General features: G+C 42.0%; 1 protein-coding gene across 3 annotated transcripts; it reads left to right on the top strand.

Moving 5' to 3' along the window:
• The first annotated feature begins 2,105 nt into the window (after nucleotides 1-2,105).
• u2af1 (U2 small nuclear RNA auxiliary factor 1) lies at nucleotides 2,106-14,829 on the top strand. Of its 3 annotated transcripts, none has more exons than XM_036545794.1 (8): nucleotides 2,106-2,947; nucleotides 4,075-4,162; nucleotides 6,988-7,054; nucleotides 10,486-10,535; nucleotides 10,881-10,979; nucleotides 11,638-11,771; nucleotides 13,823-13,915; nucleotides 14,612-14,829. In XM_036545794.1, exons 1-8 carry the CDS (start codon nucleotides 2,904-2,906, stop codon nucleotides 14,730-14,732), a joined length of 696 nt encoding a protein of 231 aa, XP_036401687.1. In that variant the 5' UTR covers nucleotides 2,106-2,903; the 3' UTR covers nucleotides 14,733-14,829. The 3 variants fall into 3 exon arrangements, with proteins under 3 accessions (XP_036401687.1, XP_036401686.1, XP_036401688.1); XM_036545793.1 differs by lacking the exon at nucleotides 6,988-7,054 and adding an exon at nucleotides 8,598-8,664 and having other exon boundaries at nucleotides 2,107-2,947; nucleotides 14,612-14,827; XM_036545795.1 differs by lacking the exons at nucleotides 2,106-2,947; nucleotides 4,075-4,162 and adding an exon at nucleotides 8,598-8,664 and having other exon boundaries at nucleotides 6,985-7,054.
• Nucleotides 14,830-17,938: the final 3,109 nt, after the last annotated feature.

Genomic DNA, 17,938 nt, shown 5'->3' with positions numbered 1-17,938 from the left:
TACCTAGGCATACACATTACTAAGGATAAGGACTCCTTAAATAACCTTAACATTTGGAATAATCTGGATAAATGTAAATCTCATCTAAATTCTTGGTCTCAAAGAGACATCTCTATCATAGCTCGTATTTTTCTAACAAAAATGGAGTGCATTTCCTGATTCATCTACCCAGCTTACTCTTTATCACTTCCCAAAAATGCAATAAAAGCCATAAACCAGGCTAATTTCAATTATATCTGGAAAGGGAAAACACACTATGTAAAGAAAGGCACTATGATCCAAGTATATGAGGGAGGTGGACTTAAGGCTATTAATATTGAGTGCATTAATGTCACTATTAAGATAAACTGGTTAAGATCATGTCTAAAACATGGAAAAAGCTTTTGGTTTCATATTCTCAATGAAATTTTTATGAAACTAGGAGGCATCAGTTTCCTTCTTACATGCGACTATGACCTAAAAAAGCTCCCTGTCAAATTATCCTTGTTTCATCAACAGGTTTTGCTATATTGGAGAATGATATACAAACATAACTTTAGTCCCCACAATACCCCACTATGGAACTGCAGATATGTGTTACATATAAATAAATCCATATTTTTACAAAATTGGCTAGAAATAGGAATATGGTCTGTGATGCATTTATTGGATAATACAGGAAACATTCTACCATTTGAGGATGTGCGTTCTAAATTTAACCTAGCTGACAAAAATCAGTATAACAAGGTTGTCAATGCAATCCCTCAAGCTGTAATTGTGATGGCATCTAATTTGTCAAAATAATGTAAACCCAAATCTCCCCTCACTTTTGGTGAATGGTCACAACTTCATTAACTCAAGACTACATAACTTCACTATTTGGCAAACCTTTACTAAAGAATTGTATCCGTTCTCCTCATCCAGCAATTCAATTCTAAAATTATTCTCTAAAGAAGATGCTGAAAGCCTAAGATCGAAATTTTTCAGATTTCCTATTGCACCAAAAGCGTAAGAGATTCACTTTAAGATTCTCAATGAAATATACCCCTCTGCTGATTTTTTAAGAAGTTATTTTGGTTTTGATCACAATAATTGCTCATTCTGTGATAAACATATTGAAACTACAGAGCACTTATTTTATGACTGTATTTTTGCTCATGCTTTTTGGGATGATTTGCATTATTGGCTGTCCAGATATATATAAATTTTCTCTGATTTAACAAAGGAAAATGTTATATTTGGTACAATTGTGAAAGATCCCTTGCGTGATCTGGCAATCAATTCCATAATCATTTTAGGAATGTTTTTTATAAAAATAGATTCCTGAAGTCAAGACCTAACTTTTATGTTTTTCATAAAGAACTGTGTCTTTTTTTTCATCCCTGAAATATATGAAGAAAAAGTGCTGAAAAATGCTGTGGAGCTTTCCAAGTTAGTAGAGGACCTTAACCTTACAGAGAGCCCCTAGCACTATTCTCACATTGCGATACTCCCCACGGAGTTTCCTTGTTTATGTTTGTGTCTTAAGTTTATTTATATTTATTTCATTTAAATTCACTTATGTACTTTTATTGTTTATTGTTTTTTTCCTCTCGATTTTATTTTATTATACTATATAGCTTGTCTGTTGCTTGTCAAATTTGTACTGTAAATTCTGTCTTCAATAAAAAAAAGGTTTCCTTCTACTGCTATTCTGTTTTCTTCCTGGTTATGTTCATACACCCAATCCTGTGCCCGTCAACAGGTAAAAACGGGTAAAACACAGCGACGATTGGCCATGTCTATACTTTTATTTGATTGGTAGCGGAAATACGAAAGCTTACCTTATTGCCTAGCAACTGCCCCGGCTGTCGGTCTGCCGCGAGCATTCACATCCACGACCCCACCGTGAGTTCAGTTGCCAGCTAGAGGAACGTTATTATACATCTTTTTTTAACTTTCTATTTATTTTGTCGGTTTTGTGAAATGGGGCGAGAGACGGACGAGGAGGACCACAAAACAAAATCGGACGAGCCACCAGCGTCAAAGAAAAAACGATTTACAATGTACAACTCAGACTGGTCGAAAAGAGAAAACTTTTCTGAATGAGTAGGCCTAAGGCCCACCCAAGGAGAACCGTTCTCCGCTGCCTGTGTTTTGTGTCGGTAACGGCTTTTCTGTTTGGTGCTGAGAGAGCTCACCTATTGGTTGTTGACAATGTTAACGTCAATACCCTCTGTCAGTTCTTGTTTTTCTTGCAGGCCTATTCACGCTCCTTTCTGCTTCCTTGCTACTTTTTATGTTTTTGCTTGGACGGCGGTCAAAATTTAAAGGTTTCTACACTGATGCCCTCTTGTGGTAAACTATAGTATAGTATTACAAATAAAATATCTGTGTAGTGACAAGACGTTACACTCCATAAACAGTATATGTTTTATATTGAAAAAAAATGTTCCTAACAGGATCATTATACCTCGTCAGTCAACACAGCAGGAATACAGAACACAGCCAAACAACCACAACCGTTTCTACACTGCTCTCCTTTTGGGTGTGACGTGGAAAGGGATTTATTTTACACCTCTAGCATCCAGTTGGGAAAGCGTCACTGAAAGACATAAATCCACAGCAGTACCTCCCAAACCTGTCTTTTTAAGCAAAACTGTTTTTATCTCAACATGTAAAAAAGTGCTGTATAACCAATTACATTTGGAAAGTGACATCGTCAGACTGAGCAGCTTGTAGTAATTAAGAAGTTGTTGTTCTTTGTATTTCAAAGAGGACAAACAGGTAACGTCTTTCTTTCCGAGGGACTACTGGACTACTTAAACGGCTCGATCTGCACTCCAGGTCGATAGGCGGCAGTAGTGCACCTGAAAGTTGTATCAGACCGCTAGTAATCGTCATCACAAGGAGAAAACGTTCCGCTGTGACTGACGGAGTGGAAGATGGCGGAATACTTGGCGTCCATTTTCGGTACAGAGAAAGATAAGTGAGTAAATGTTTGTGTGTATTTATGATCTCAGAGTGCAGAACGACCAGTCGTTCACCCTTACTGTGTAGTATTTCCCTAAAGTGATGTTGAGAGGAGTCGATAATTTACTGCGCGCGGGGTTTTCTGGCCAGTCCATTTACTTACTCTGGAAGCCAGTGCGCTTGAATGGGGATGAATTGTGACATGTGCGCGAAGTTAGCTTGTTAGGCGGCTGAGAGTCTCCTGAAAACCACAACGTATGTCCCCTATTTTCTGTGCAGTAAAGCATTTTTATTTTTACGGGATTGGTTATACTGATACAAAATATAGTTTAATTTGGCGGGCAGAAACCTTCGGCAACAAGCTAGGTAGGTGACACAGCTAACACGCTATCCAGCTGTTAGCGCGCAAGCTACGAGGTGAAACCGCTGTTGGCCTGTGGATCCATTGTTTGGAAAGTAGCTGGCAAGATACCATTATGTAGCTGTCTGACGGCAAGCCTTTGTTACACTGTCTTTTGTGGAAAAAAATGCCTAGCTGGTTAATTGTTGTTTGTAACTTTGTCAGAATAGAAATTTTACAAGGAAATTCATGATGCAAATTGATAGTCATGTAGCAGCCTAGTTAATTGATAAATTTGATAAATTGTTTAGCAAGCTATGTACATAAGTAAGCTAAATCTATCTGTCTTAGCAAACAACAACCGTGGGCATTGGCGTGGCGGCGGCGGCCTGGGCAGCTGCCGACTTTACTGTCCATTTAAGATATTGGATGTGGGGATATTTCATATCAGTCATTTTAGTAATTTAGTCATTAAGGATCTTCACGATTGTACTTAAAATTCTGAGACATTATCACAAATAAGGTGTACGCATTGCTATTTTGAAGCAATTCTTACCCCACCCACTGCCCTAACCAGTACGTCAAAAACTGAAGGTGATCGAAGGGTAATGTGAAGCGGGAGAATTTGTCTAAAATTAATCAAGTCTGTCTTAGCTAGGGCGATGCTTTTGTCCAGGAAAAAGTAGCTCGGGCTGTTAGCCGGTAACCCCTTTGCCAGTAGCTGCAGTTGTCTTTCTGCACATATGTCACCACCCCTGCTCATTTAAACACAGCTTTTTTTTTTTAATTTTGTCTTTCAACAGAGTCAACTGTTCTTTCTACTTTAAAATTGGAGCTTGTCGCCATGGAGACCGGTGTTCCAGGTTGCACAATAAGCCAACTTTCAGTCAGGTAGGTGTTCATAAGCACAGCACAGTGTCTTTGGGAAACTATTGAGCTGTACTGTACTGGCTGAAAGAAATGAAGATATTGTGTGAGAAACAAATTTCATATAACCACATTTGTGATTGCTGTGTTGATACAATTTTACAAATGATGTCACAATTTTTTTGGTTATGTGTTTTTCAGGAAGATAAGTAATTGATTCACAAGAAGACTTTTATATTGTGGACACAAGTTTCAAAGAAAGTTGTTTTTAGTCCAAGTAGTTAAGTATTAAATATTTTTAATTATCATGAAATTATTGGAAGAAGTGGATAATTTCATGACATAATTTATTTGGAGCTCCCAGACACTCTAAAATCTGCCCACACTGGTAAAAGTGTATAATACGTATATATCACATTAATAGTCACCCCAGTAGAATCACTTGTTGACACCTCAGGGTAATGCCACTGTTTTCTGACACATTATTTCTTTGCTCTAATTGACCTGTATTCTGCCAGTTGAAATGCAACTCTTTGCATCTCACAGTGAACATGTCCCACGTGAGGGGTAAATGGATTTCCATTGTTTGACAAATGCATGCATATTTTCTCTCTGTCTCTGTGCTAACTGTGAATTTGGTCTGTTACTGCAGTGTTCATACTTGGTTGAAGATATTTAAAGTGTACATGCTGTGAAATTGACTGTTTCCTCCCAGAACACGCTTTTTATACAGTGCATTTGTCAGGTCAGCTGTTTATAGGCCTTAATGTCCAGCGCAATAGCAAAGTGCAAGTACACATCAAAAAATCTTTAAGTTCACTAGTAATGCTGCTGTCATAGCCCAGAAGTTTTCTGGTTCCATTCCCCAGTGGGCCTCTGCTGTATGCTTACGAAAGGGTCTCAACCTTGCTTCAGCAAATATGCAGCTGGATAACTGTAAATGATAGAAATCATTATGGATAAGAGCTTCTGCTAAATAAGTGTAATGTAATGTCTTAAAATGGCCACTAGCAATTAATATTGTGCTGTATTATTTAATGAGAGCAGGTAACCTTAGAAACAGAATGCTGTAAGGTCGTGATCCAGGGATGAATGGTGGTTGAATGCTGCCTGTTGTAGCTTTAACAGAAGTAGGTCATGTTCTGCCTGTGTACTGAAAGCCTTGTCTCTGCTCTGCTGTGTGGGCATGATGACCAAGAGGTAGAATTAGGAAATGATACATTTATGAAATTGGAAAAATAGCCAGTACCACTGATGGTCAGTCACATTTTAATACAAATCCTGAGATTAAGATGTACAAGTCAAATAAAGCATCTCTTTACAGTGCAGTTGTGACAAATACAAAGCCCTGGAAACTGTAGAACACATTTGATGTTCATGCATGGGAACAGATAGCATGCTCATAGATGAAAGCTACACAGATAAGAATGGTACCATATCATGGCAGTGTTCCTGATGAGAGGGAGATGCTACTGTTCAGCCAGTATGCCAGGTCTTGGCAAGAGTTCACATTTTATAGTGACAATTTGGGATGTGTCTGCTATTTGCTCTTCCTAAAACTAAAACTATCAGAGCATTCATACCAGTTGTTGCAAGAGCTTTGGTTCCAAGGCAGAAAATGGTCAGTTCTGATATCCGTGTCTGTGGTAATGTTCTTTATTGCTGTCAGTCATAGAGAGAGCTGAATTCTCTAGTGCCAGGGGTCTTTTTTCTGACACACCTGAATGTTTCCCAGCTGCTGCTCTATTGTGGGCCTGTTTCTTGGCACCATTTGTCCTCTCTGATTGCCCTGTGTTATAGACCACTGGAGGGTGAAGAGAAATAATTAGACCTCTGACCTTCTGTTCTGTTTCCTTTGAACTGCTGCCCATGCTCTCAAAAAACCAAAACAAAAAAAAAAACACAAATCTTCAGAGGATTCTTCAGCTGAAAAACTTATTGACGTCAGGGGATAAAATATTTTTGATAGAAAGATTAACCGTTGAGAGCCACAGTCTTTATGGTGGCTGACTTTTCTGTTAGAAACACAGCATTATGGACAATGTCCATATGTGTAAATTTTTAATTAATTTTAATGTGTATAAATGAACCCACTCAACAATATGTAGGAGCTGGGAATGTTTTTAAAACTGAGTTGAAATTGGGGTTATTTTAAATTATAAAAGCATCTGTTACATGTGTGTTGTAAAAATAAGAGCCAACCATTTGTGGTGTGTTAAGATTCACTAAAGCCAGCTTTTATCCAGGCAATATGCCATGCTGTTGCACTTCCCAGCAGCAGGCTGCAGTACTGAGGCTGTGTGGGAAAAAGAGATGTTTTGCTTTTGCTATGTTTTTCCCAGATATACTCTGGCGCCAGTTAGCATCCCTCTCTTAAGTTAAAACCAGTGTGCTCCACACTTTAATACATAGCTGAGCCTTCCTGACTTTATGTACCTAAGAAACACAACAGTGGTTGTTCTGTTGGTGGGGGGAGAGTTTAAATCACGCCCTTTGTGCTGTTTTGAGAAGTTTATCCACCAGCTTTGTCACTTTCTGAAACACACAAACAGAAATAGACTTCCTTGCATTGTACACTGCGTAATGTTGCGTGTTGTCCTGTGTTAGGCTGGCCAGCCTTGCTGCTATTTTTCCCACCCTCCACAGATTCTAGGTTCTAGGTCCTGGGATATATTGGATATTTTAATGTTTTTATTTTTTAGTTTTTTTTCTTCTTTATTTAATATGAAACATCTCGAGCGAGAAGACCCAAATGATCGGCTGCTGCCGGCGCGGGGTGAACTGAGCCCTACTTAGCAGTGGAGCCACTGGGGAATTTCATTTGATTTTTATTATTTTTCCCTCTGCAGACCATCTTGATTCAAAACATCTACCGTAATCCCCAAAACAGTGCACAGACGGCCGACGGCTCTCACTGTAAGTCCCAGAATTCGAGAAATCTCTTAGACATAGGGGTACAGAAATCCCTGTTTTCCTCCCCCAGAATGTAGGTTTACGTAAGAGCTGGGATCCGGCAGAATTTTGTGGGCCTGCCTCAGCCCTGGTAGTAGGGGACCCCAACACCTCAGTACATCACACATGCAGAACCCCCCCACCAAAAAAATGATTCCAGTTCCTCTAATGAACAGACTGACCGCAACAGCTATTAAAGCACTTTGCCTTATGAACCGATTTTCTGTTAACTGGATTCTTGTTTTGAAAGATCACCATCTCCCCAGTTTAGTTCAATCTTTGTTTTCATGTGCAGTGAAAGATCTGCTGGCTCCTGCACTGTAGCCATGAAGCAGTGGGATTTATCAGCAAATTTTCATTATTTTGTTGTTGCTCTCAACTGGCTGAAACGCAAAATGCAGTATGGCATTTCTGAGCAGCATGTCAGCTGTTTTAAATACATTCCGGTTAGATCCTCTAATTTATAAGAAATGCTGGGCTTGAAACATTTTAAAAACATTTTCGAATTTTTGTTTCTCAGATTCCTGAATATCACTGTTCATGGAGTCCTTCATTGTATTAGCAGAGTTATTCTTTAGATATGTGCTGTATATTGTTACCGTTTGTTGTTTAGTCCTGACTGCGCTTGTTACCTAAGCTCATTTTCAGCAGCTAGCTTCACTGGTAGATTCACAGTGGCAGCTTCGCGCACACAACACCATGCTTACTCTCTCCCTGACAGTGGGTTCAGCCTTTCATATTTTAAACACGTTTAGGAGAGTGCCGTGGCCTCCACGGTGATGGCTCATGCAGAGAACCAGTCAGCTGTTTGAAAAAAGGTGGCTTCCGCATTCAGTTGGCGTAATTTTTTCCAAAAGCATTGGTGAGACCAGAAAGCATACTGGCAGCCCTGTTTAACTCAGCACAGACCTCTGCAGTCTGCCTTCGTTCTGGCTTTTCGCAGACTTAAAAGGAAGGGACTGCAGATAGTCAGTGTGTAGTTGTTGAACCCGGCTCGCCCCTGTTCGGGACTAGCTTTCCATCCAGTTGAGTCGTGTGAGACGTACCTGACTGTTGAGCCCCATCTAGCAGAGCTGAAACACTGCCACTCACTGCCGCACAGGTAAGTTGCGCCGTTTATGGGCAAGGCTTTCTCTGGCCACCTTGTCTAACCCTGTAAGAATGTGTCTCTAGTCTCCCATGAGGACCTCAGAATAAAAGCGTAGCTCTGTCCCCTCAAGGCTCACACTTCAGAAGTGAGAGCCTGGCAGCAGCATATATGACCAGCAGTGGAGGCAAGACCTGTCCAGTCATCTTCTAGTTAAGTGTGATTTCTGAGTTCCTCATGATGACAGCTCCCGGGGGCCGAGGGCCAGACCTGTGGATTCTTCTAAACTTTCTCTTTTCAGCACTTTGGCGCCCTGCTTGGCTTTCCCAGGGAGTCTGACGTCCTGGTAACGTAGTCTTGCTGCCTTTTCAGTTGTCTAAAAAGGATTTGATCACAAAAAATGTACATTTTCTATTTCAGACCATTGCCCTCTTGAACATTTACCGTAACCCTCAAAACACTGCCCAGTCCGCAGACGGTTTACGCTGTAAGTGCCCTCCCGTTTGCAGGATCCTACGCCATTTGACTGTCATGCTGGGTTTCATTATTGTGCCATATGCCAACAGCACCGTGTGGGTGCTGGTTTGTCTGATTCTGACCATTCTAAACCATGTGGCCATTTATGCTATGTTCACACCGTCAGTCCAAATCCGATTTATGTGCATATGTGATTGGAATCCGATCATATGTAGCAAGTCTGAACAGCCAAAAATCACAAGATCAGATTTTTACAAATCCGTTTCAAACCACATATGTGGTATGTATGTGGTTTGAAATACGATTCAAATCACATTTTTGCAAATCCATTTAGGTCTGACTGCTTTGACTGGATTTCAGGTATTTTTTTTACGTCTGACTTTTGACGCCACGTAAAGTTCACGTGTACATAACGTACAGGAAACATGGAGGGACCCATTGATGAGTGATACCGATGGTGACGGCTGCACGAAATAAAGCGGAGCAGGCAAGCCTCCTTCGTCTCTGATGCTGTCTCATTATTTAAAACTTGCGCCACGGCTCTACATTGCCATGTTGTATTCTGATCAGATTCTGATCAGATATGCAAAAAAATTGGATTTGGACTGACAGTGCAAATATAGCATTAGACTGGTCAGCACATAGATATGATTTTATACACAGCACTTTTTTGGGGAGGGGGGGGGGTTAAACTGATGGGGTGAAGACTTGATCTCTATTTAATGTGTCGCAGTCTTAGGGTTTTGCCATGCACAGCGCAGTCATAAGTGAAAGAATACACAGTGGAACATTTCCCATTTAACCTGGCAGGGTGTTTAGTCTTTGTGCATTTCGCCTGTGTGTCAATATCTACACCTGAAGAACTACTGTAGCATAGTGCTGCTAATAGGTGTTAGCTTGGAGGATGGGGCATCTTCATGGCCAGAGATTTTGGGGAAGATCACCATGATGATCTTTTTTTGAATGGACATTGTTGTGTAAACCTGAAAAGAGACATTCCACTGTGATTCACACTTTCATGACTAAGAGGCACGGTTTCAATCCACAAGGGGATGTTCTCCACGGGGCCCTCTTCCTCTGTGTGTATTTAGCTGTGGCATAATGCTGGGTTTGATGGCCTCTAAGTGCATGAATAAACATGCTGTGCGGCCTTGGTATGTTAGAATCCATGTCAAACCCAGTTTTAATGAACTATTTAGAAGAGGCTGACGTTATTGTGATTTTGTTTCCTTTGTCCTCCACTTTAATGCATGAAAGGAAATTGGGCGAGGGGTGCAAGGAGTGCAGGCACCCCCATTGAGAGCACCCCCATGTGGCAGGCACTTAAACAGTTGTGACATTTTACTCTTTAACAGCAGTGATCTGTACTTACTGTATGCACTTTTGTAAGTCGCTTTGGATAAAAGTGTCTGCTAAATAAATAAATGTAAATGTAAATCTGTTTCACAGAAAGCAGCTTCCTGTTTGTAAATGCAAGTTTAATGGGAGAGCTCCCATGTCTCCATGCCGGTCTCATATTGTGCATCCTGCTCTGAGGGAAATGGCCTCCTTGTTCTCCTCTTGTTCTGGATCTCATGGATGTTAGACCAAGGTGCTTTATTTTGGGGTAGAATGGCTTTGTCATTGCAGATGGTCCATCCACACCACCAGAAGATTTATTTTTGTGTAATATTGATATCTGCAACCCTTGTGTACTATACTGTGGGAAATTTATATCAGAAAAACTAGATGCTCATTTTTGCAGTGTGTGTATGTGAAGTGAACACATGTTTGTATAGCAAACTGGAGTAGATTTTCAGTCATTGGTTGGTTCTCTCCTTTCTGTTGCTAGGCGCGGTCAGTGATGTGGAGATGCAAGAGCACTACGACGAGTTCTTCGAGGTAAGCACAGCATGACATCACCAGCCAACATCCCGATTCTGTTCATAAATATGTGTTTGTGCCTATACGGGTGTGAGTGGGTGTGGTTCTCCTCCACTGTAGAGCCGGCATTGACCCTGTGGTGTTTACCTAAAGGGCAACATTGGGATGTCCACAGCTGCCATCAGCTACTCAGGGTCAACACCCTGATAAAGATGTCTTTCATTTGCTTTACCTACATCCCTTTTCCTATAGCATTCCACTGGTCTCCAGGAAAAGGAACTGGCATGATTCTGAATGTTCCAGAATGCTGTTGCCATTGTGCTGTCCCTGTATATTGACATGTCTGTCTGCCCCTGTTTGCAGGAGGTCTTCACAGAGATGGAGGAGAAGTATGGAGAGGTGGAAGAAATGAATGTGTGTGATAACCTGGGGGATCACCTTGTGGGGAATGTGTATGTGAAGGTGAATGTCCTGGGTGCTTTTTTTACACAGTGGGGGGCTGGGGGGAGGGTTAGTATGTGCCAAAAATGTTATTTTGGGATGTAGCTCGGGTGCAACCAGTTTTGTTACACTGTAGAACACTTGCAAATGGTTACGTATAGAATCACATTCAGTAATAGAAAGTAATTTCATGGCCTTTCCAGGAATTTGTCTAACTTAGTCTCTGTCCACATCAATTTCACAAATGTGTAGCCCATCATGATGAGATCTTTGGAAAAATGGTTGTTTGTTATGGAGGAGGAGTTGTGTTGGTCAAAGCTGTAGTTTAAAGGTGCCATTATGGGGCAGGAGTGTTGTGTAGTGGGAAGGGGCACGGTTCATAACTGAAAGGTTACGGCTCCAATTCCCTGCTAGGGTACTGCTTATGCACTCTTGGGCAAGATACCTAACTCAGAATTGCCTCAGTAAATATCCAGCTGTATAAATGGATAACATGTAAAAATTGTAACCTATAGTCTCTGTGGCCAATAAATGGCAATAATGTCATCACTCAGTGCACAGGCAGGGAGGAGCTAGGTGCTCTTTAAGCCAGGGCTCAGCATAATGGCAAACGCTTAATGTCAAAAAGTAATGTATACCGATACTCTAACTCCGTCACCTCACTTCTCTTCCTCTGCAGTTTCGGCGTGAGGAAGACGCTGAGAAAGCGGTCATGGACCTCAACAACCGCTGGTTCAACGGACAGCCCATCCATGCAGAGCTCTCACCCGTCACCGACTTCCGGGAGGCTTGCTGTCGCCAGTATGAGATGGGGTCAGTGCCTCACCCTCACGCTCTGTGGCTGGGTCTCGTTTTGGGCAGGGACCAGGAGAGAGCTACCCCAGCAGAATTCCATGGTTCTGATTCCTGTCCTTTAACGTGGGTGGGAGTGCATTGTGATCATATCCCCACCTGTGCAGTGCTGCGCTCTAGGACAACAACATGCCACAGAGGGGTTGGGGCTAGCTGCATAAAAGGCTTGTATTTTCAGCTGTGGGTAGCACCTGCAGTTCCAGATAGTGAGAAATAATGGCCCATGGAATTTTGGTTAACGGCAAGATGCAGTTTCACTTTAATGGTGGAATGTTTGCCAGAGGGGCAGGGTGCAGGGCTGGCTGTGCTGTCCAGCAGGTCCTGCACCAGCGCAGGGATTCCTGGTAATTTTCCACTGGCTGGTGTGTTTGATTTGGCAAGGCTTCTGTCCCCTGCTTAGTGCAGTGGCAGAGTGCATTGAACAACCCTTGAATGCCAGTGTGTTTCACACTATTGGCCTGCACAGGTTTAGAGGCTGAAGCTCTTCACACACACTGCTGCAGCACTGAGAGACCAGCTCCCTTTTGTATAGCAAGAATGGGCTATAAAAGGAGAATTTAAAGCCCTATTCATCTGTGTGACATGGTAGCTGGGTGGATGAGGAAGCCCATGTCTACAGCAGGACTACACCAGTATGCTTGCTTCAGAGGGTGTTTCTGGTGGCCAGTCCCAAAATGCTATTTACGTCATTCACTCACTGAGCCATAAAAGGACATTAACACAAGTGGCTGGTAGGGGCGTCCCCTGATCAAATGTTGCCTCTCTCTTTGGTCTCGGATGTACTTCGGTTTGTGAGTAAGTAATCTGTAATCGTTTGGAGGAGCAAATACAACCTTTGAGATCTGTATTTTTTGAGTGAGTCTTCTGTTATATATATATTCCCAAATCTTAGGAAATGAAATATATAGACACCTGAATATTTTTGGAAGTTAACATGGACATAGAAATCCGGTATACAGCAAATGTCTGTCTAGGAGAGAGGGCCAGAGTCTAAACTTGAGATTTGGTCATATGAATGTTTGAGAGGTATTGAACATGAATTTGAATGAAGCTTACTGGAACACCCGCAAAGAGCCATATACATGCACTATGCAATTAGAATGTGCAGTAACCCTGGAGGTCCATATCTAACCTCTAAGACAGGGGTGTCCAAACCTCTCCTGGAGGGCCACTTGTCTTGCATGTTTTAGATCTCTCCCTGCTCCAACACAGCTGATTCAAATGATCAGTTTGTTATTCAGTAGCTTCAGGAGTTCGTAACGAATTGATCATTTGAATCAGCTGTGAGGTTTGGACACCCCTGCTCTAAGATGATGTCAGGTACAAGAAATGCTTATTTCCATTATGATGTTCAATGATACGTACAGGTTTAGAAAGTCTGAGAAAAGTCAGATGATGTCTAGTTGTCAGCTTGGAGTTGATTTATACTACTGTCTGAGGTTTCGAGAAGGGTCTGGGACATGTCCTATCAGTGGAGGTGGAAGTGACTTAACGTGTGACGTGTTTTTTCCGGTGTTTTTCATTGGCCAGTCGTGTTCTGAGGCTTGAGACACTCGGTTTGCCTCATAATAGCCAATATTTTCAATGTTTGGACCTTACAAATGCATAAGGCAAACAACATTGCTAGGCTACCAATAGCCATTGCTAGGCTAGCGACTATGCTCCTTTTCCCCAAATTAACCGATAAAAACATTGGAGACTATCCTTCTTGTCTAGCCAGCAACTATATGAGACATGACATGGCTAGTCAGGCTGTCAATAGAAATTAAGCACAATTACTCTTCATTTTCGATTAAAAACATTGAAAATATCGGCTATTACGAGGCAAACCAAGAGTCTCGAGCCTCAGAACACGACTGACCAATGAAAAACATGGAAAAAACACGTCACATTACGTCACTTCCACCTCCACTGGTAGGACATGTCCAACCAGTGGAGCCTGCAGCCAGACTCTATTGGAGGTTTCTGCACCAATGTCGAGTGTCTGATTGCAGTATCTTATCTGTCCACAGGGAGTGCACTCGAGGTGGATTCTGTAACTTCATGCACCTGAAGCCCATCTCTCGTGAGCTTCGCAGGGAGCTTTATGGAAGGCGCCGTAAAAGGTAAGTCCTCTGTCCGGCACCAGACTTACCATATGGCCATATTCTCCCCAGCATGTCCACCCAAGCAGGATGGGTTCTTCTCTGGATGGGATGTGTCCTGAGTAGATGTGTCTGTTATGCTCTTTGGTAATTTAAGTTGTAATATGTTAGTGTGTTTATGTAATGGGAGCTATAACTTTTGCTGTCTGGAAAAGGTACAGTTCCTTTGGCTTTGTACACTGTGTGACCTTGTGAAGTCTAATCATACACTAAGTAAATTGCTTTGGTAGGGCTAATAAACAGGTGTTAGGACAGTTGTAGTTGACATGAAAATTTCACAATTTTGTTGTCTGTTGTGCTGCAATGTTAGACTTTAGTTATTGAAATGGGGTCATCCACATTGCTGTGCACAATGTTGTGTGACTACAGTCTGTCAGTTTGCTCAGTCCATATTACCTTTGGTAGCACAAACACCCCTGAATAAACCCTTTTAAGAAACGTTTGCATCCAGCATGACTTGTACATTAACCCTGTGCTGCATTTGAAATGGCTTTCTGCATACTGCTCCACGGTCCTTGAATCAGGCACATTCAACATAGCAGAGAGGTCAAAGAAAACCATGACATCATGCTATTGATAACAGCAGGTGACGTGTGGGCTTTTCGGGGTGTCAGTATGTGTGTGTGTTAACTACTCTTTCTGTTCTCTCTCCCCTAGGCATCGTTCACGCTCGCGCTCCCGTGACCGCCGCTCTCGCTCCCGGGACAGAGGTCGAGGCAGCGGTCGGGACCGCGAGAGGCGGCGGTCGAGGGACCGCGAACGTTCTGGCCGATTCTGAGCTGAACCAGGTCTCTCCCTCCATTGTCCTCCCGTCCCATGTGTAGAGTTGTCTCATAAAGACCATAATGTGATTGAAATGTTCCAGTTGTTACCTTTACTCTTTTTGCCTTTTTTAAAAGAAAAGAATACAAAGAAAAAGCTTGCTTTCTCAATAAAAAATAACTTTATACTGACTTTGTAGTCTTTTTTGTTTTGCTTTAATGTCAAAAAGTACTCTCCATGATTAAGCATTTTGCTGTAGTGTACCAAAGGGTGTTGTAAATCTTGCAACTGAGCCACTTCTGTTAGCCGTTGATCCTGCTAGCCTGAAAATATGTATTTTTTTAGTAACTGTAGTGTTTCACGTCAGCAAAATGCCTGATATATGAGTGTTTCAATTATGGAGTGAATTCTGGCCAGTCTCAGAGAAATGAAAGTATTGACTTTGGGCCCAACTGAGAGTAGGGCTAAATTAGCGCTGTCCCAGATGCTTAAGGCAGCTCACACCATATACAGAGCTCTTGTTTTCATCTCTGATCTAAGCGGTAAAAGAAGAACCCAGGATGCATGCACTTTGGCAAGGCTGTTTTCTATTGCGACATAATCTTTAATCACAGAAAAAGTCTCAGGATATTTTTGGAGAAAATTTAACACAGGCCATATTTGCATTTGCTATCAGTTTTTGAAAACATCTAATACCACCCAGCTATAACTCAAGTTCATCAGTGTCTGAGGTAGTAAAGGCTCGTACAAGAGCTTATACAGCATTTAAATTTGGACATTACACTGAACGTCCAAGGTGCTGTTGGGCTCCGGATTGGAGAAAAATAGCTAGCGTGTTATAAAAGCCAGCTTCACAGCTTATCTACTTAAACTACTGTAACACACAGACGAATATGCAGACAGTCAGTGATAACATTTGTAGTAGGCCAAGAAGCCTCTATGATTTCACTCCACTTCACTTACTTTACATGCTGCAGAAACCGAAGCAATTTTGATACGCGGTGCTATTCATTCCGCTTATCAGGTTTGTGCATCATATGTAGAGGGTAAGTAATCCAGGTAATTTTTCTTCAGTTAGTGGACACTCCAACCCTGTGCGACGTACGAGATGCGAGTATGCTCACATTCTTTCTGCCAGTTCAGAGAAAATCTGGAAACACGTTTAATATGTTGCAAAAGCCAATTCATCGCTCGTCTTTGATGACGCTACCCTGCGCAGATTCTCAGACGCACTGCCATCCGCTTTACTCTGCCCATAACCTAAGGTGTTGTCGAAGACGGCTATTGTGTGGGTATATTTTTATCACATGATAATGCATAAAAGGATTGCATCGTGGCAGGTACTTTGGTGTTCTCCAGTGTAATTTTGGAGGCTATTTAGTTCAGAAAAGCCCTGTAAAATTATCCAATAATGATAAAGGCTGAACAATCGCAAAAAGCTTTTTTTTTTACTTCGTTTTTCCATGGGTCAGTTAGAGTAGAGCTAGTAGCTGCTACAAGCAAAAAGTAAACAGATTCGAGGCGCTCACGGGTTTGTGTCGGCGTGTCAGGTTTTACTTGACCCAAATCGCCATGTCATTCTGATGCGTCTATCTAATGAATAGGAATATGCTGAGTCACGTCCCAGGTGGAACATTCGGGTGCATTCTGTGCTGTGACCAGCCATGGTTGAGGTTACGCCAAGATTCTCAGACCGAATGGGGATTGATTACCAGTAGTATTAGCTAGCCAGCCCGTTAACACAATATTGCGTTTTTGTATGATTACCATTAACATATATCATAAAGAACATTTCAAGCTCTCTTGTGGGACATTTCAAAGGCTCTTGGAGGCCCTCTGGTGGCCACGGGAGCCCTAAGCAGGCGCTTAGTTTGCGTATGCGTCGGGCCAGCCCTGCCTATCTGTTGAACCGGTCCGTTCACTAACTGTGGGACAGGAGCGCTTCCGAATGACATTTTGTATCAGCTAAACGTTATCGAGCTAGCTAGCTAATTAGCTAGCGTTAGCTAATGTACTCTAATGTTAGCTAGCTAGTAAGCTAGGCTTGCTAACTAACGCTCACTGTTGTCAAGCGCTAATTATAACAGGCTACTACATTGTATGGTTTACTATTTGACAAAAATGATTCAGGAAGAGCCTGCGGTGGGGGTGGGGCAAATCAAAATCTGCTTCGGGCCCCCTAAAGGCTTGGGCCGGCCCTGATTGATTAACTCAGTTTTAAACCAAACAATTCCACTATTTTTCCTAGACAAAATAATTTATAAATAAAATGTAAAAACTCAATGTTTTTCCGTATAGCGTACACGTGTTTACTGTAAGGTGTAGTATGAAAAAATGACTGAATAATGATTGGGCTATTAAAATGCACTATTGTAAACAGCAACCTCTTTTGCTAGCTAAACCACATTTCACCCAAAGGCATCTAGGTTTCGGGCTGCATTTGATCCCCGCCCTCCTTCCTTGATATCACAAGGTGACGAGAAAGACTGGATGTGTTCCCGGGTTGAGTTTGGACAAGGCGAGGCCGGTATGTGACAAGTTGAGACAAGCTGAATCAGTCTGCCTTGTGGCACTTGATAATTGTCTGTAGAATCTTCTAAGTTAGCTAAACTCAAAATAGGGGACTTAAGTTGCTATAGCCCCGGCCCGTTCCGTAGAGTAACAGGGAGAACGTTTTAAACGGATGCCAATGCCTTGGTTTCGTGCGAAACATTCCATGTAATTGTACAAAACGATTGAGTAAGTCCACTAGTGACAAATCTACTTCCACACGGTTTATAACGAGGCATCTCAAATCATTAACAGTAAGGAATGAAACTCAAGTAGTAGCAACAAGGGATGCGTTTGCGTTTTTGGAAAAAATAGGACTGTTTGCACATAATCATTATGAAAGTAATACGTAACAGTGATACCCGAATAATTGTAAAGCTTTTCCATCGACTAGGAGGTCGTCAACAACTATTAGTTAGACCCTCGCAGGGGAAGTCGTGGCCCATGAAAATGTTTCTATGTAATGTTTACCATGTGGGAATATGTCCGTTCTGCACAAACTTCAGTTCAGTGCAGGGCGGAGAGAAAAAGAAGGCTTGCTCGAATTCTGACCTCTCATTGGCGAAGAGAGTGAAACAGACGCCCTCACTGCGGCCAATCAGTGTTCACACCAAACATGGCTTACTCCACAATGATTGGTCAGTCTCCTCCCTCTTACACACATGTGAGCGC

The sequence above is a fragment of the Megalops cyprinoides genome, chromosome 14, assembly GCF_013368585.1.
Source record: "Megalops cyprinoides isolate fMegCyp1 chromosome 14, fMegCyp1.pri, whole genome shotgun sequence".
Lineage (NCBI taxonomy): Eukaryota > Metazoa > Chordata > Actinopteri > Elopiformes > Megalopidae > Megalops > Megalops cyprinoides.
Note: the sequence above shows the minus strand (reverse complement) of the source record. Positions and strands in the feature narration are given on the sequence as shown.

Coding starts and splice junctions, on each gene's coding strand:
- u2af1 (XM_036545794.1), top strand. CDS start 2,904: ATGGCGGAATACTTGGCGTCCATTTTCGGTACAGAGAAAGATAA. Junction 7,055..10,485: donor GACGGCCGACGGCTCTCACT/GTAAGTCCCAGA, acceptor TTCTGTTGCTAG/GCGCGGTCAGTGATGTGGAG. Junction 13,916..14,611: donor TATGGAAGGCGCCGTAAAAG/GTAAGTCCTCTG, acceptor TCTCTCCCCTAG/GCATCGTTCACGCTCGCGCT.